Genomic DNA, 14,989 nt, shown 5'->3' on the forward strand with positions numbered 1-14,989 from the left:
AACTACATTCCAAGTTTCCAACAGGTGTTTGTCTCCAGTTTCAAGACTATACAACTGGATGTACAATGAGCATTGTACATCCAAGGTTATTTTAGTCTTTTTCCAAATAATTTTACAAAAAAAATAAAAATAACGTAACTCTTTCTCTGACCGCTTGATTGTCTGCTTCCATATTTTTCTAACTCCTCTCCATCTTCATCCATCATCCAGTTAATGAATCATATTCTCCTTTAAATTATTATAATTAATTGAATATATGGAACAAATCATATGACGTGACTCGTGAGGAAAAAAAATTTATCCAAAATTTTTAATGCATGAAAATAGTTGAAGCTCGTATTCTTTTTACATTAGCTCATATTTTTTATCTTTATAGCTCATATTCTTATGTGCTTATATTTTAAAGTTCTTGATCCCTTTAAGCTCGTATTCTTTTTAAATTAATTTCGTATTCTTATCTTAATAAATTTCATATTTTTATGCGCTCGTATTTTTAAGCTCGTAATCCTTTAAACTCGTATTCTTTTTAAATTAGCTCGTATTATTATCTTAATAGCTCGTATTCTCATGTGCTTGTATTTTTAAGTTCGTGATTTTTTTAAGCTCGTAGTCTTTTTTACATTAGCTCATATTCTTATCTTAATAGCTCGTATTCTTATGTACTCGAATTTTTGAACTTGTATTCTTCTAATAATAGTTCGTATGATTGGTATAGAAATTTACCTCAAAGTATTATTAGATCCATTTTTCCTTCTTGATGATGATGTAAATTGCTTCTCGTTCACCAAAATATTATTAGATGCGTTTTTCTTCCTTGATTATGATGTCAATTGCTTTCTTTTCACCATATTAGAATCAGAATTACGGATCGTTTAAGAGAAATTTAGAGAAGAGTAAGAAGGGGTAGGGTTTGTCGACTGGAGAGAAATCAGAATTAGGGAAAACTGAGATGTATAGAATTGTTTTTATTGGGCTTAGATAATTTAATATGTAATATATAGGCCTGTTGTACAATGCTATTGTACAACAGGTTGTAGGATCCTATTTGTGGTTTGTCTCAAGTAAAGGAAACTTCTATTTTTTTTAAGGAAAAATTGATAAAAATAATCCGACATTTTCCCTATCTTCCCAGAATAATTCCACATTTTAATAATCTCAAAATGATCTCACCTTTATACCCTCTCTTCTCTAAATGAACCATGTGACTGGTAACTTGGTTAACCAGTTTTTTTCTTTTTATTTCTTTAATTAAATCATCCCGTTTAATCCTTTGCATTATGCTCCTTTTAACATTTATCACTTACCAGCCATCACTATTTTTATTTTCTGATTTTAACCCTTCCTCACCATTCCCGACCTCTTAGTTCTTACCACTACTTATCCCTCTTTGCGCCGTTCTCCGTCCACCACCGTCATTCCTCCCTTTTCACCTCTTATTTGCTCTTCGTCTCATACTCTCATCTATCTTTCGAGTATAAAATTGAAAGTGCCTAAAAAATAAATTTTTTGAGCTTTTTTATAGAAGAGGACAGTAACAATTAGAAGAAAAGATCATCAAATTCAAGAGGGAGTAATGAAAAGGAATATTATCATTCATTTCCGAGTAATAACCCGTCATTGTTGTTGAAAAATAGTTGCTGAAGGATTTCAAAGTGGAAAGACAATTTGGTTTGAGAGGTGGCAGAGTTGAAGAAGGAATTGTCGGGGAAAAGAGGGTTCGGTACACAATCGGAGCATTACTCTAATAAATAACGGATCAGAAATCCGGTTCTTGAACCGGTTTCTCCAATCCGTTTTCTTATCTCGTTTTTGAATCTATTACACGTGGCTGATGCTTTTCTAGTTTTATTCATAATTATTATTACAGATTAAAAGGCTTGTCTTAGCAGTTAGCACTCATCAGCATTATGTGAGACAAAAACAGAGAATTAAAACAAATTAGAAGAAAGATACCATTTTCAAGAAATGACAGGCACATGTTTTTGACGAGTAATGAACAATCAGCAAGTGAAAGAATAGACCAACGATTGTGGATAGTTGTAATTTCATAATTTAATAGAAGAGATGTAGGCAGAGTGTTAGTGGAGAAGTGCGCATCACATAGAAATAAATTAGGTTGAGCGTTAATTTTACGGAACCGAGTTAAAATCGGGTTACAACTTGAGCGCGGTTCTTAATTTTCCTAAACAGGTACCGACCCGGTTTCGTGACAGAAAAAAGGGGCTTAGGTACCCCGTACCCGAACCAGAAAAATATTGGGTTTTTGAAACAGGGTTTTGGTTCGGGTTCGGTTTACAAATTCAGTTCGGTTATTTTTGCTCACCTTTAACTACAGTACTCTATACTTTACAAGGTTTAATGGTGTTGAACTGATGATGGAGGTGTGAAAAATGGGAGGAGAGTTTCTCTCCATTTCCTAAAAAGAAATGAAGAGGTCATTTCCTTTCGGTGGTCCAGATCGTATTCTGGTATCATCGAACGACTCAAAATTTATGGGTAAAAATAAAGGGATAATGAGGTTTGATGAGAAAAATATTATTAAATGAGTTTAAAAGAGGAAATGGAGAGTAAATGGAGAGGATCCATTTTGGAAAAATGGTGGGTCTGTTGTAGGGTAGGATGATTAGTACAAGGAGGAGGGAACTAGAGTAAAGTTATAAGATGACTTGATATTGTAAGTAAAATTTTTATACAACTTATTTTCGGAAGATGGGGTATAAAGGTGGGATTATTTTGAGATTAATAAAAGGTGGGACTATTTTTGGAAGACAAGGAAAAGGTGGGATTATTCTTGTCAATTTTTCCTTTTAATAATTATGCTTATTTTAAAACAGACATCATCCGTGTTAAGCTTAAAACAGGTCAAAGATATACTAAATCAACTCACTTGTTGCCTAGAAAATGCCAAATGTATGGTCTTTTTCACCACCACTTGGCTGTATTTGACCCGTCTTAAGCTTAAAACGGAGAATATTCGTCTTACGTAACACTGTCTTGTTCTTTTCAACTGAAACTGTCTGAACTGAAATGAACTTAGTGGAACTGAACTGAACTTAATGGCGGCTGAACTAAACTGAACTGAAGTAAGGAGTTAATTTGTAAAGAAAAGAGCTAAACTGAATGAAAATGAACTGAATATAGCTGAACTGAACTGAAATTAACTCCAAAATAACAGAACCGTAATAATTAACATGTTTTTTTTCCAAGTTCATTCAAATCATCATCGAAAAATCAAAACTTGCAAGCGGGTGGATATGGTGAGTCTACATTCTGTTATATGTATTGATCCAAATGTGTTTTCACAATTCAACTCTTCGTGAGGCTGAGATGATACACAATCTTATGAAGGGAGGAAAAAATTACATATTGTCTAACCGCATCCATTATAAACTCCATATACCGCTTCTATAGTTAACAATTGCGGCGGGAGTTGGATGGAATCAAAACGAATCGGTGAAGCATTATATTTACTCTTTCCGTAAGTGTACGGCTTTGACTATTGCAGTATTAGAGAGTCGAACCCAAATGATGGTTAGGAACTTAGGATTGTCTATCATGTTTTGTTTCTTATCTAGTTTAGTTTGGTCAAAGATTTAATGAAATAATTAAACTAAATGGTCTTGATGAGATGAGTAAAACATGCATGAAATAAATGAAAAGCAAATGAACTAAAGCGAATAAATCAACTAAATTTAAACAACTGAGAAAGTAGATGAGACTAAATTTAATCAAGAAAGGTGTCGGAGGATTTATGAAATTCATGCCGAGTGATAATGGGTTCTAAGGGCTAGAAAAATGAACTAAGATCATAGGTAAATTAGGACGGTCAAGGGATATGATGGATCCTCTCAAACCTAATATCGAGCTAAAATATTTCTCTACTGTCGTGGTCGTAAGTATTCTCGCTCAATCTCAACTAGGTCACCACTCACTTGACACTCAATTTGTTTAAAAAAAGTACTAATAAAAAATAATAACTGAACTAGACCCATGATCCGACTCACTCATAACCTCCCTAAGGGTGTGTTTGGATTGAGTGATTTGAAGGGAAAAGAAAGGGAGGGGGAGTAAGGAATTTAAAAATCCCTTATTTGGATAACAAATGAGGGTGGAGGGAAATGGAGGGGGAGAGATTTAGAGGGATCCAATTTCTCTCCTCCAAGCCTAATCAAAATCTCTCCAAAATAGGCAAGATTTGGAGGAAAATTGTATCCAAAAACCCACACCCCCATTCCCCTCCCCCTTCCCTTCTCTCCCTTTCCCTTCTCTCCTCCCCCCTCCCCTCCCGGCTCCCTTTCCCTCCACTATAGCTATCCAAACACACCCTTGACATATCAAGGTCGATTATTCCTTGACCCGACCTAAAACTAAGCTAAGATTCTTTTTTTTTTTTTTTTGGTCACAAGTCACAACTAAGCTAAGATTCTAGTTAAATAAAGTTGTTCACTTCACTTTAAAACTTTTTTTTTTGATACCACTTCACTTTTAAACTTAAAAGGGATCAAGACTACTCTAAATTTGTTTGGTCAAATAAGCTAAAGAAGCGTTAATCATCCTACATTCCTAAATCCTACCCCTCAATGCCCTCATTCTTCAGCTAATCAAAAAGAGCCTTAAAGCCTCTCAAACTACCTTAAAGATTCTCCTGTTTTCTCTTTACTTGTTCTGGACTTCCCTGCTCTTCTTTCTGTTTTTGTAATGAATACACAAAAGCTCAATAATAAGATCTCTTCAATGGAGAAAACTTTTGCCTCGTATAATATACTACTTGAATTTCGCAAGTTTCGAATTGCTCAAACATGGATGTTGGTTGCTCATTCCTGCTTGTTATTTTTCATCTTCTGGGTAATTTTTTACCTTCTTTTATCATTTATTTGTCATAATATCGTTACCAATTGAAATGTTATGTTACTGTTTTGTTTTGGAATTTTCAGCAGTTAATTTCATCTGGGTATTACCTTTTATTGGTGTGTAATTTACCTGTGAGATTTCTTGTTAAGTTGGGTGATTTAGTTGACCTCCTATAGGTGATCTTATAATAGCTTATACACCTCACGTAATGATATCAATAAATGAAGTACGTAAACAATTATAGTCATTATACCCCATATAACTGTCTTATTCGAGAATTTGTGTGGTGGCTAGTGGTGGAGCTAGGGAGAGGCTAGCTGGGGCGTTTGACCCCGCTGGCGACGGAAATTTCAAAGATTTTAGTTAAAAAAATTCCAACTTTTTTCGAGTTTCCCTTAACCATTATCCCTTCGCCCCCTTTAGAATTTTAAGTCCCCGCTGAATTCAAATCCTTGCTCTGCTGATTACATTGCCAGGCTTGTGAAGCTAATTTCTGCACAGAAAGTTGTTAAGTTACTTAGAGTAATTGGTTCAGGTTCTTATATATATGAGATTGTTTTATAGCATCAGATGTAATTGGGAAACTGTTTCTGGATAATTAAGTAGTTTTATGTGCCTGTTTGATTGCTAATATATCGGTACATAAAGCATCAAGATACAAGGCCAAATTTACACAAGGTTTGAACAATAAAGAGAGAGGGGTGTAGAAAGTGAGTGTAGGATGGTCTTTAAGTGAATTTTAATATCCTTTGTTTTCTTGTTTTGCTTAGGAGTAGCAGTGCTTATCCTCTAATTTCCCTCGTTTGGACCGTAGAATATTACTCCCTCCGTCCCAATCAATTGTTGTCCTTTCATTTTGGTACAAAAACCAAGGAAAGAGGGAAAGGCCAATAACTAAATGACAAGTGAAACAAATTGAATGAGAATGATCAAATTACTCATCAAGTTCATTCTTAAAATAGAAAGGACAACAAATGACTGAGACACCCAAAAATAGAAAAGGACAACAAATGACCGGGACAGAGGGAATAATAGTTTTGTTTGATCAATCTAGGACATGTAAACGTATTTTGCAGTGGCTATCATAGTTTTAAATACCAGCCGCGAAACAGATTTGCAACCGAGTAACTATGGTTTTGGACTTTGGAGTATTCTACAGTCATTTTTGGAGCTATCATTGTATTAGGAGCCAATTTTGGGATTTGAATTTTATAATCAGCTGTCACAACCTGATTTGGAGCCAATTGTGCCATAAATGCGGCTGATACCTGCCCATACAGCCTCAAATGCAGTTGCAGAACCCTTTATAATTCGGTGCTCTTTGCTGTAGAGACTCAAATTCAATACCATGGTGGCTATAATATGATTGCTAGTGTTATCAAGAGATTGTTTCGTCTTCATCTCTGCGTAATCTTGATCCCAGCTGTTGGCCGTATAGTGTAGTTTCCTGTATCTTAGAAAGGATTTTGGTTGTAAAGTTCACGGTTGTTAGTCGTATGAGACTATGAGACTATGAGTTCTGTGTAGTGTAGTTTTCTTTTTCTTCACAGTAGTTAATGGTTGGTAGTATAAGTTATCAAGGACTCTTGCAAATAGCGGGGTAAGGCTGCGTGTATCCAACATCCCCTTACCCCTATCCTTACCAATACAAAGCGGCTATTTCTTCATAGCGCATGTCTGGAGAGTAGAGACAATTTAGCGTTTCGGATTGTTGAATTGAGGGGTCACATGTAATGAGATTAATTATTAGGGGAGTATTAGAGCTAAAAACAAGAAGAGAGAGGCGGAGATTGGTGGTTAGTGGTGATAATGGAGGGTGGAGAGAGGAATGAAAGAGAAGCTATTACATTACATAGGGAGGAGGTAGGTATTCCCTCATTAGGAGGTAAGTATTAGCTTACTTTCTCATTTCAACCTTTCCCCACCACTACTCGATTCGATTATCTAGTTCATTTGAACTCTATTTCTCCACTAATAATTACCTCCATCCAAAGCAGCCCTGAATTGAGCTTGAAGAACTATATATGCCTCTTATACAATCAATTTTCTGGCAAAGGGTGTACAAGTTTTTAGTATGTTTATTGATTGGATATTAGATTTATCAAAATATCTTTAGCGTTTTTTAATGCGTTTTTGTATGGTGAATCAAGTACTAATAGGCACAAAAGTTTATCAGCAGGTGGTGTAACAATCATTTAGATTTTTGGATGGCAAATGGTCCCGTAAACACTTTAACGTAGACTCTTTTCAAACAATATCAATTTAGGAGATTAGTTTTGTCCATTGACAAGCTCACATTAAGCCGAAGATCAAAAGGAGACGAAATATAATACTCTCTCCGTTCACTTGGAAGTTAACAACTTTTTTTTGAACCAAAGTTCTAGTTGATGTATAACGTGAGCGATATGGTCCGTCGTTCACGTGGAACTCTTTTGTGCGTTATTTCTCTTACCCAAAGTGGAAAAGTAAATCGATTTTGAACATTGCAAAGCGGAAATGTGGTGAATTTGACGTTGAGTGGTTATCCTTTCTTTATGGAAGCATGTTTTGAACTAATAAATAGTAATCCCGAAACCTTATTTCTCATCTAATCAATTTCAGTTTCTGTTTTGTGTTTGGATTTCATATTGTAGACCGTCGGACTAGAGAAGCTTCTCAAGAGCAAGTGGTAGCTGCTTATTTTCCGTGCTATATCAATTTCCTTGAGTCATATTGATGCCTCTGAATTTCCTTAATAATCATCATCTAAAATTGGTAGGTTATCTCTGCCTGATGAGTACACAGCAGAGGCAAAGGAAACTGTGAGTGAGAATAAGGATTCCAATGACTTTGACAGTGATGATGAAAGCGATGGTGATGATGATGATGATGATGATGATGACAATGATGATGACGATGAGGACTCAGAAGAAGACGAAAGTGATGATGATGATGATGATGATGATGATGATGAGACCAATGCCGGCAGTGGAAGTAGTGATGATTCTGAAGATGATGATTCTGATGATGATGAGGTCGACTCAGATGGTGACGACGAAGATGATGAAGACGCCGAGGATGAAGAAGACGCCGAGGATGAAGAAGGTGAAAAAAATAAGCAACCACCATCATTGAAAAAGAAGTGAGATACAAAATCTTACAATTTTGCTCTGTTATTCTTTTCCATCTTTTTTTTAGAGATTCATCATTGGGTGGGTTTTTGGGATGTGTTACGTTAGGGCTTGGATGTTAAGTCTCTTTTGCTTTTTGTTATGGCTACGGAGTTTTAGAAATGTCAAAGAAGATGCGCGATATCTTCTTTTTCCTAGATAGAATCCTTTTGTAAGTTATATTCTTGCCTCGTTGCTTGTTTATTCACGTTAACGAGTAAGCAACTGGCGCTTCTTTAACCGTAGATCCCTGGTTCACCATCTCTTGGAACATAGTAGTGAGCCTACTTGAGCTCCTGATATTTATGATGAAAGCGATGACAGTGATGACCACGACAATGACGATGAGGACTCGCAAGGCAGAAGGAAGAAGACGAGACTACGAGAGTGATAATGATTATAATGTTGAGACCAAATTGGGCATGGATGTTAATCTAATTTTGTTTTAGTTAGGGCTATGGTAGTTTTAGACGGTCAATGCAATGAAAAACATCTATTTTCCTCAGTGCTCGTTTTCTGAGTATTATTCTTAGTTTGCTGCTTGTTTATTTGCGTCAGTGAGTAAAGCCACTCGAAACGACCGAGAACAACATACTTGAAACAGGCCTGAAACCTGAATAACCTGACTCGATCCAAGATGAGCCGAAGTATGACACCCCCAAACTGACACGGTCCAATTTGACTTGACCTAAGTGACTCCTTTGTCAAGTCCAACTAGATGTATCCTAAAGTTTCAAAAATATTGTTCTAGAGCCTAAGGTTTCTGTATTATATTTTGTAGTTTCGTACACATTTTGGCCATTTGTACACACATTTCGCTTTTAAGTCTCATATATTTGTTTACATTTCTCTATTTTAGCATATTTTTTAGGAATAGTTTGATCATCGATATTTATTTTGTTCCACTTGTTAAGTTGTCACTCGACAATTTTATTACTCATGTAAAACTTTTATTTTAACCTCTAGACTAAATATTGCTTTCAATTTGAATTATTTTGACATTTTTCTTTTGTTATGAGGGGTAAGGTCGGTATAATAGGGGGAATTCGACCCATGATTATTGTGATTTGTGACGATGCATCATTCGACATATTGTGACATGTAGACCTGTCAAAACTTGAGCTGATCCGACCCTACCGGACTCTTGTTTTCAGGGTCAAAGACTCATAAATTTTGACCCCACCTAAAATGACCCATCATTTAGGGTTGAAATCCGACCTGAACTGAGATCCGACCCATATCTAACGCAACCCGTATTCAACTTGGCCCATATTCTAACCTGACCCATATAGCCAGATAGTCCGACACGCCGAACCCGTTTAAGAGGTCTAGTGACAACAATGTGACATGCCATTCAAGTAAACGACTAACGAATATGCTGTAAATAGACGGTCAAAATGAAAATGTTAAATCTCACAAAATGCAGCAATGAATTAAAATCAAATGATTTAGCTTTGGAAATTATGGATAAAGAACAAAGGTTATACTTGGTTGGTTGGTTAATCACGTAATCAAGCGTTTTCGGTGTTCTTCATCCTCTCTCCCTTTCAGTCTCTCCTCACCAATCCAAGCTTTTAAGTTCACATCTTTCTGCTCATTCCTTCTTCAGGTTCTTTCTTTGATTTGGGCCCTTCCTTTTATTTTATCAATATCAATATAATACTGGGATGTTGAAATCACTAGCTTTCTTTGGTTTTAGTTGTTAATTTTAGGATTTTTTTGAATGATAATTACTGGGTATTGCTTCAATTTTTGATTCTGAAAGTTAATTGGGGCATTGGCCAGCTGTTGATTCTTTAAAATAAATCACTCACCTGGGGTTGTTTGGTTGCCTTTCAAAATCATGAGAATTGGAAAATCATGGGAAATGGCTAAATGGAGTCTTGTTTGGTTGCCCAATTCATGAGAAGTACAACTTCCTATGAACTCCAATTCCTACCTAATGTAGCTCCTTTAGTCTTGTGTAATGCGGTTTTATACAAAGATAGCAGTTTTTGCGCAATTATAACGTAAAACGGATCCAAGCATAACGGTATTAGTGGGAAAAAAAAAAGTAGTTATTAAAAGAGCTACAATAAACTTACGTATGACCGCTTTACAATTGTGTAAATCTCTTGCTATTCTTGGTTCATCTAAAAAGTTTGATCTTGTTGTGAAGATAATTACTGGACACGGGTCAGTGCTTCATTTTGCTTGTAAAGAAGCAATCAAATGGGTAATGCACCATCAGTGCTTACTCAATATGATATTGAAGAAGTTCAAGAACACTGCAGTAAATTATGTGGGTGATTATTTCTCTTTTTTTTTTTTTTTTTTTTTTTTTTTTTTTTTTTGAATTATAGTGGTTTTTAGGGAGAAAAATCTGTTGCCTTATTGGTGTTTGTCAATTATTTGAATTCAGTTAATCAGCAAGAGATAGTTTCTTTGTATCAAAGGTTTTGTCAACTCGATCGAAGTGCCAAGGGTTTTATTTCAGCTGATGAGTTCATGTCCGTGCCAGAGTTTGCTATGAATCCTCTAGCTCAGGTCTTAAAATTGTGGTTATTGACATTGGGTTTTGGATTGAATGCTAGAGTAGATTTTTCGGATGAACTTATGGTATGATTATTGTGGGATTTGTCTATGTAGAGGTTGCTCAAGATGGTGGACGGTTTGAATTTTAAGGATTTTGTGGCATTTTTGTCAGCATTCAGTCCTAAAGCAAGCATTGAACAGAAAATTGGCCGTAAGTATTTTTTTATTTTGTTAACACCCTGGTTCTTTATTCCCACGGTAGCTGCTAGTGTGATATTTTGCCCCTCTGAACATCTTGGTTGTTAGGTGAGACTAGTAAAGTCTCGTTTGCCATTCTGTGTTGTATGATCTGTAAAAACAATCTTGTCATAGCTATATGCACATCTTGTCTGATTTGATAAGCATATGAACCGGCTTTTTAGCGTGGGGTAATTTTTTTTTCTGTTTTACTCCATATTCTTCAACCTTCAGAATGTTGATTGGTCCATGTAGTATTTACCTAACTAGAGATTGTTTCACTGTCAGTTGCATCATCAGAAGCGATGTCTGGGGCAGGAAATTCTAATGTGAATGAGTTTGTTAACTGTTTTAGGATTTCTGTGAATTTGTGAAACTTTGCTGATTGTTTCAAGTTCTTTTTATAAATTGTTAATGACAAGAAAAGTCACTTACTCATTTAAGGCTATTCGTTTTGGTGATTTTCAGTTGACATTGATGTATGATGAACTCCTAGCCTTTTGTTCCTCTGTAGACTCTCCCCTGTACAAGATTACGATTATTTATGAACTCATGAACCAATTTTGGATAGGGATACTTTGCAGTATATTGATGCTCAACCTTCATATTTACTGATTTGCAAACTGATATTATGGGGGTAAAACCCTGTGGTAGCTTCAGTTATTTTGTCTAACGAAACCTTTTTTTTTTTTTGCCTCTTTAGTTATTTTCAAGGTTTATGACTCAGATGGTAACGGAAAGGTGACTTTCAATGACATTCTAGAAGTATTAAATGACTTAACAGGGTCATACATGTCTGATAAGCAAAGGGAGGTATGTGAATGGTTGCACCAGATTCGAGTTAAAATTTCCATGAATCATATGATAACTACTGTTCCAAGTTAGTTAATTCATCGAAAGTGATTGACTTTATTACCCACCTAAGACAAACTTGGAACAGTAGCTAATACAAACTTGTAGATCCTCTTTTATGCTTTATATGGTAATATTTGTGATTACTCTGTCCTGCTCATACTGCAGTAGCTGTCCTGACTCCTGAGTCAAAAAAACACACATCTTATGAACCTCAAATCCTCAACATCAGAATTCAGACAAATGGATGATGAACTGAGTTGTAGGTCTAGGTAAAAAAAATGCACTAGTAGTAGGTTCCTAAGCTAAGTGCAAAAGAAAGTGAAAGGAGATTAATTTAGTGAGACAGAAAGAGTAAGTTTTGTGCAGAGAAAAAGTTGCAGGATTTGTCATTCTACATGGGATTAGATGTCTTATACAGTAGGAAGTCTATCTCATCAGCTGCCTGCTGGAGAATTCATACTTTTCATTTGTATTGAGCCGGACTTATCTATCTTACTGAAGAAGAAGATGACACACTCCTTTAAAAAATTGCCGCACTTGATGAAGAAGCTTCCTAGATAACTGAAGAAAAACACAATCTTGGGGTTGTCTACTTGTCTCGTACGAAAATGTGTTGTTTGTACAATGAGTTAGGGATAGGCTTCACTCCGGCCTTATTTTTCTTTCTGCCCTTGTTTTTATACCGGCTTAATTCTTCTTCTAGAGGCATATGATGTAAGTTACGGTTATGAGCTGGTTAACACTATGGCTTAGTTGACCAGCATATACTCCGTGTCTATGTAGCACGATTCTGTTGAATACTGAACTTCTACAAACTGGATATAGGCTTAGATGTAAAGATTCTTGGGAGCAATATTAGTAGCCTAGTAGGCAGGAACTTTATGATTATCCTACCAAAACCATACAATTGATGGTCCATGATGTCATCACGTACACTGGTGATGGATCATGGAACAAAAGAGGATGTTTTAATCATTTACCACAAATTTTAAATATTTATCACTCCACCATTGAGGCAAGAGGGTGCTGCATGCTAATTTATATACTCGAATGTATATAAATATAAAAAGTCAGCATCAGGCTGGATCCATGGCTGATATACCAATAATTCGCCACTGACAACAATATATTTCTTCCAGGGAAGAAATAATTGGGTATAATCCATGGCTGATATACCAATAAGTCAGCATCAGAAACTATGTAGGCTTACCATGCAAAGTGAGATAAATTTATAAAAGATGAGTATAATTTTGTACGGCATATACAATAAGAAGAAAAGAATTTGGTGAGCAATTGAAAAAAAACCATCATTTGAAGTTCCGTACCAAACTCAGCCTCGTTGACGCCACTTAGTTTTAAATCTTTTTGGAAAGGACGTTGAAACTTGAACTTTATGTGTGCAACTGTTTTGCTTTCTCTGCGTTAGTATATGATATTGTTATCTGTGCTGCAGGAAGTCTTAATGCAATTGTTGCAAGAAGCTGGCTACACAAGGGATTCTTATTTGTTTTTCGAGGATTTTGTTAAGGTACCATTCTAATTTCTTTTTTATCAAGCGGGACATCAAAAAGTGATTAGCTTACTCGTGGGCTCGTGGCCTATAGTATTTTTCGGTTTCCTTCTTTCTGATAGTCATTTGATTTTTCTTGAGCTGGTTTCTGTTATGATTAGACATTTATACATTGTGCATGTGCATCCCCTAGAACCTTTTCTTGCTTAATTTGCTCAACTTCAGCAAACTTTAGTAAATTAGTATGATTCGGTAAAGTTTCATGAATGTCATAGCTAACATTCAACATGGCTCTGTAAATTTCTGTAAAAGTTCAACAAAACCAAGTTCAGAAAAAACAGATACTGTTGTTGTGATCTCTAGCAACCAACCCAGTCATTTCCTATGTTTTGCATATCATGCTATTTGTGTACAGTAAAATATTTCCTTTTAGACCTGGCGGTAACCGTAATATCTCGGACAGGGAAGACTTGAGGTTAATGTGAACCATGGTTAGCATACCCTATTCTCGTAAGTCTCGGCCCTGGGGTAGCCAGCTATGTCACTCTGGCTCAGCTGCAAGTGTCAGAGTGTCAAATACTGTTATTTTTGCAAAAAAAATCAATTTTTTGGTACATAATCAAGTTTCGAAATGTCGTGTCGTGTTGGATACTTCAAGTGTCAGAAATGCGACACCTGACCAAAGTGAAGTGTCGGAGTAACATAGGGTGTGGCCTATGGGTATGTTTTTATGCATGTGCATTTTGTCTGATGTCATTGTTTTTTTCCTGACTTCTACTAGATTTTTGTGAATTCGGACTTGAAGATGGAGGTAGACATTCCTGTCGACTGAGAATTTTAGAACTCTATCATTCCGAACTCGGATGGGAAGCCGATAAGTGTTTCGACTCTATCATTCATGAATTTCAGATCATCCATCTTTTGTTTAGTTTGAGTTCATCTTAATATAAGCATGTTTCACATGGTTTATACGATCGAGATCTCAAACTGTAGGGATAACAGGGCAAATCCACGTACATGTAGAAAAGAGATGACGGCCTGGTTTCGGAAAACCTGTCATCAGTGCCAAAACTGTGCATGTTTCATTCAAAGTTATAGGGAGTATTCAGTTTATATGAAATTCTTTTGGACTAGGTCACATTTTTTTATTCATTCAGGAAGTACAAAAAGATATACGGAAAGTAACCAGACTTTGGACATATCAAACATGGGTACCGCATTCACCAGGAAATATTAGACTAGGCAATAACATATCATAATCACAATACTAAATCTCGATTTCTTCATTATCCTCTTCAATATACTTGTGTTTGCAAATCAACATCATAATCTCAGATACTCAAGTCTCCATTTCTTCATCAATATGGTTGGTTATGTTTGCAAATACGGAAAGTAACCAGACTTTGGACATAATGCCATACTCGATACCCTTTCGAGAATGATCTGAACCTTCTTTTCTTGGATCAACGAGGTCATTTCTTTTACGAATGTCTCTTGATTGGGTCTGTCATCCAAGACTTGAACATTATTAGTTTCAACGAGTTTTTGTCAAATTATGATAATATTACAAGTCAATGTTTTCTAACGAAATTTAATTATCTCAAAGATTTAATTCCAAAAGATGATTTCATTAAGATTATTTTTATTTGGTGGAATGCATGGTTCCATAGAAATGATATATTTAATAATGTTAATTTAAGTATTAGCAAACTTATTACTTTATGTAATAATAACACTAAGACCTGGACTGTGACTAGATTTAAGGATCTCAACAATCCCGAGATAGAAGAGTCAGCTAGAACCAACTCTAGTAAGGAAGAAATTTGATGGGAAAAACCTAGAAACGGTTTCCTAAAACTAAATTTTGACGGAT

The 14,989-nt window shown here is 35.7% G+C and overlaps 2 protein-coding genes across 2 annotated transcripts; both read left to right on the plus strand.

Annotated features, from left to right (window-relative positions):
* Nucleotides 1-4,532: 4,532 nt before the first annotated feature.
* LOC141599699 (uncharacterized) lies at nucleotides 4,533-8,523 on the plus strand. The gene is made up of 3 exons (XM_074419795.1): nucleotides 4,533-4,845; nucleotides 7,485-7,519; nucleotides 7,610-8,523. Exons 1-3 carry the CDS (start codon nucleotides 4,699-4,701, stop codon nucleotides 7,974-7,976), a joined length of 549 nt encoding a protein of 182 aa, XP_074275896.1. The 5' UTR covers nucleotides 4,533-4,698; the 3' UTR covers nucleotides 7,977-8,523.
* Nucleotides 8,524-9,352: 829 nt separating this feature from the next.
* On the plus strand, nucleotides 9,353-14,285 carry LOC141599700 (uncharacterized). The gene is made up of 7 exons (XM_074419796.1): nucleotides 9,353-9,609; nucleotides 10,159-10,281; nucleotides 10,402-10,526; nucleotides 10,629-10,725; nucleotides 11,455-11,564; nucleotides 13,060-13,134; nucleotides 13,898-14,285. The coding sequence occupies exons 2-7, from the start codon at nucleotides 10,212-10,214 to the stop codon at nucleotides 13,946-13,948; spliced, it is 528 nt and encodes a 175-aa protein (XP_074275897.1). The 5' UTR covers nucleotides 9,353-9,609; nucleotides 10,159-10,211; the 3' UTR covers nucleotides 13,949-14,285.
* The last annotated feature ends 704 nt before the right edge of the window (nucleotides 14,286-14,989 follow it).

This window comes from Silene latifolia, chromosome 9 (genome assembly GCF_048544455.1).
Source record: "Silene latifolia isolate original U9 population chromosome 9, ASM4854445v1, whole genome shotgun sequence".
Lineage (NCBI taxonomy): Eukaryota > Viridiplantae > Streptophyta > Magnoliopsida > Caryophyllales > Caryophyllaceae > Silene > Silene latifolia.

Coding starts and splice junctions, on each gene's coding strand:
- LOC141599699 (XM_074419795.1), top strand. CDS start 4,699: ATGAATACACAAAAGCTCAATAATAAGATCTCTTCAATGGAGAAAACT. Junction 4,846..7,484: donor TGTTATTTTTCATCTTCTGG/GTAATTTTTTAC, acceptor TTCATATTGTAG/ACCGTCGGACTAGAGAAGCT. Junction 7,520..7,609: donor AAGCTTCTCAAGAGCAAGTG/GTAGCTGCTTAT, acceptor TAAAATTGGTAG/GTTATCTCTGCCTGATGAGT.
- LOC141599700 (XM_074419796.1), top strand. CDS start 10,212: ATGGGTAATGCACCATCAGTGCTTACTCAATATGATATTGAAGAAGTT. Junction 10,527..10,628: donor CTATGAATCCTCTAGCTCAG/GTCTTAAAATTG, acceptor TTGTCTATGTAG/AGGTTGCTCAAGATGGTGGA. Junction 13,135..13,897: donor TTTTCGAGGATTTTGTTAAG/GTACCATTCTAA, acceptor GACTTCTACTAG/ATTTTTGTGAATTCGGACTT.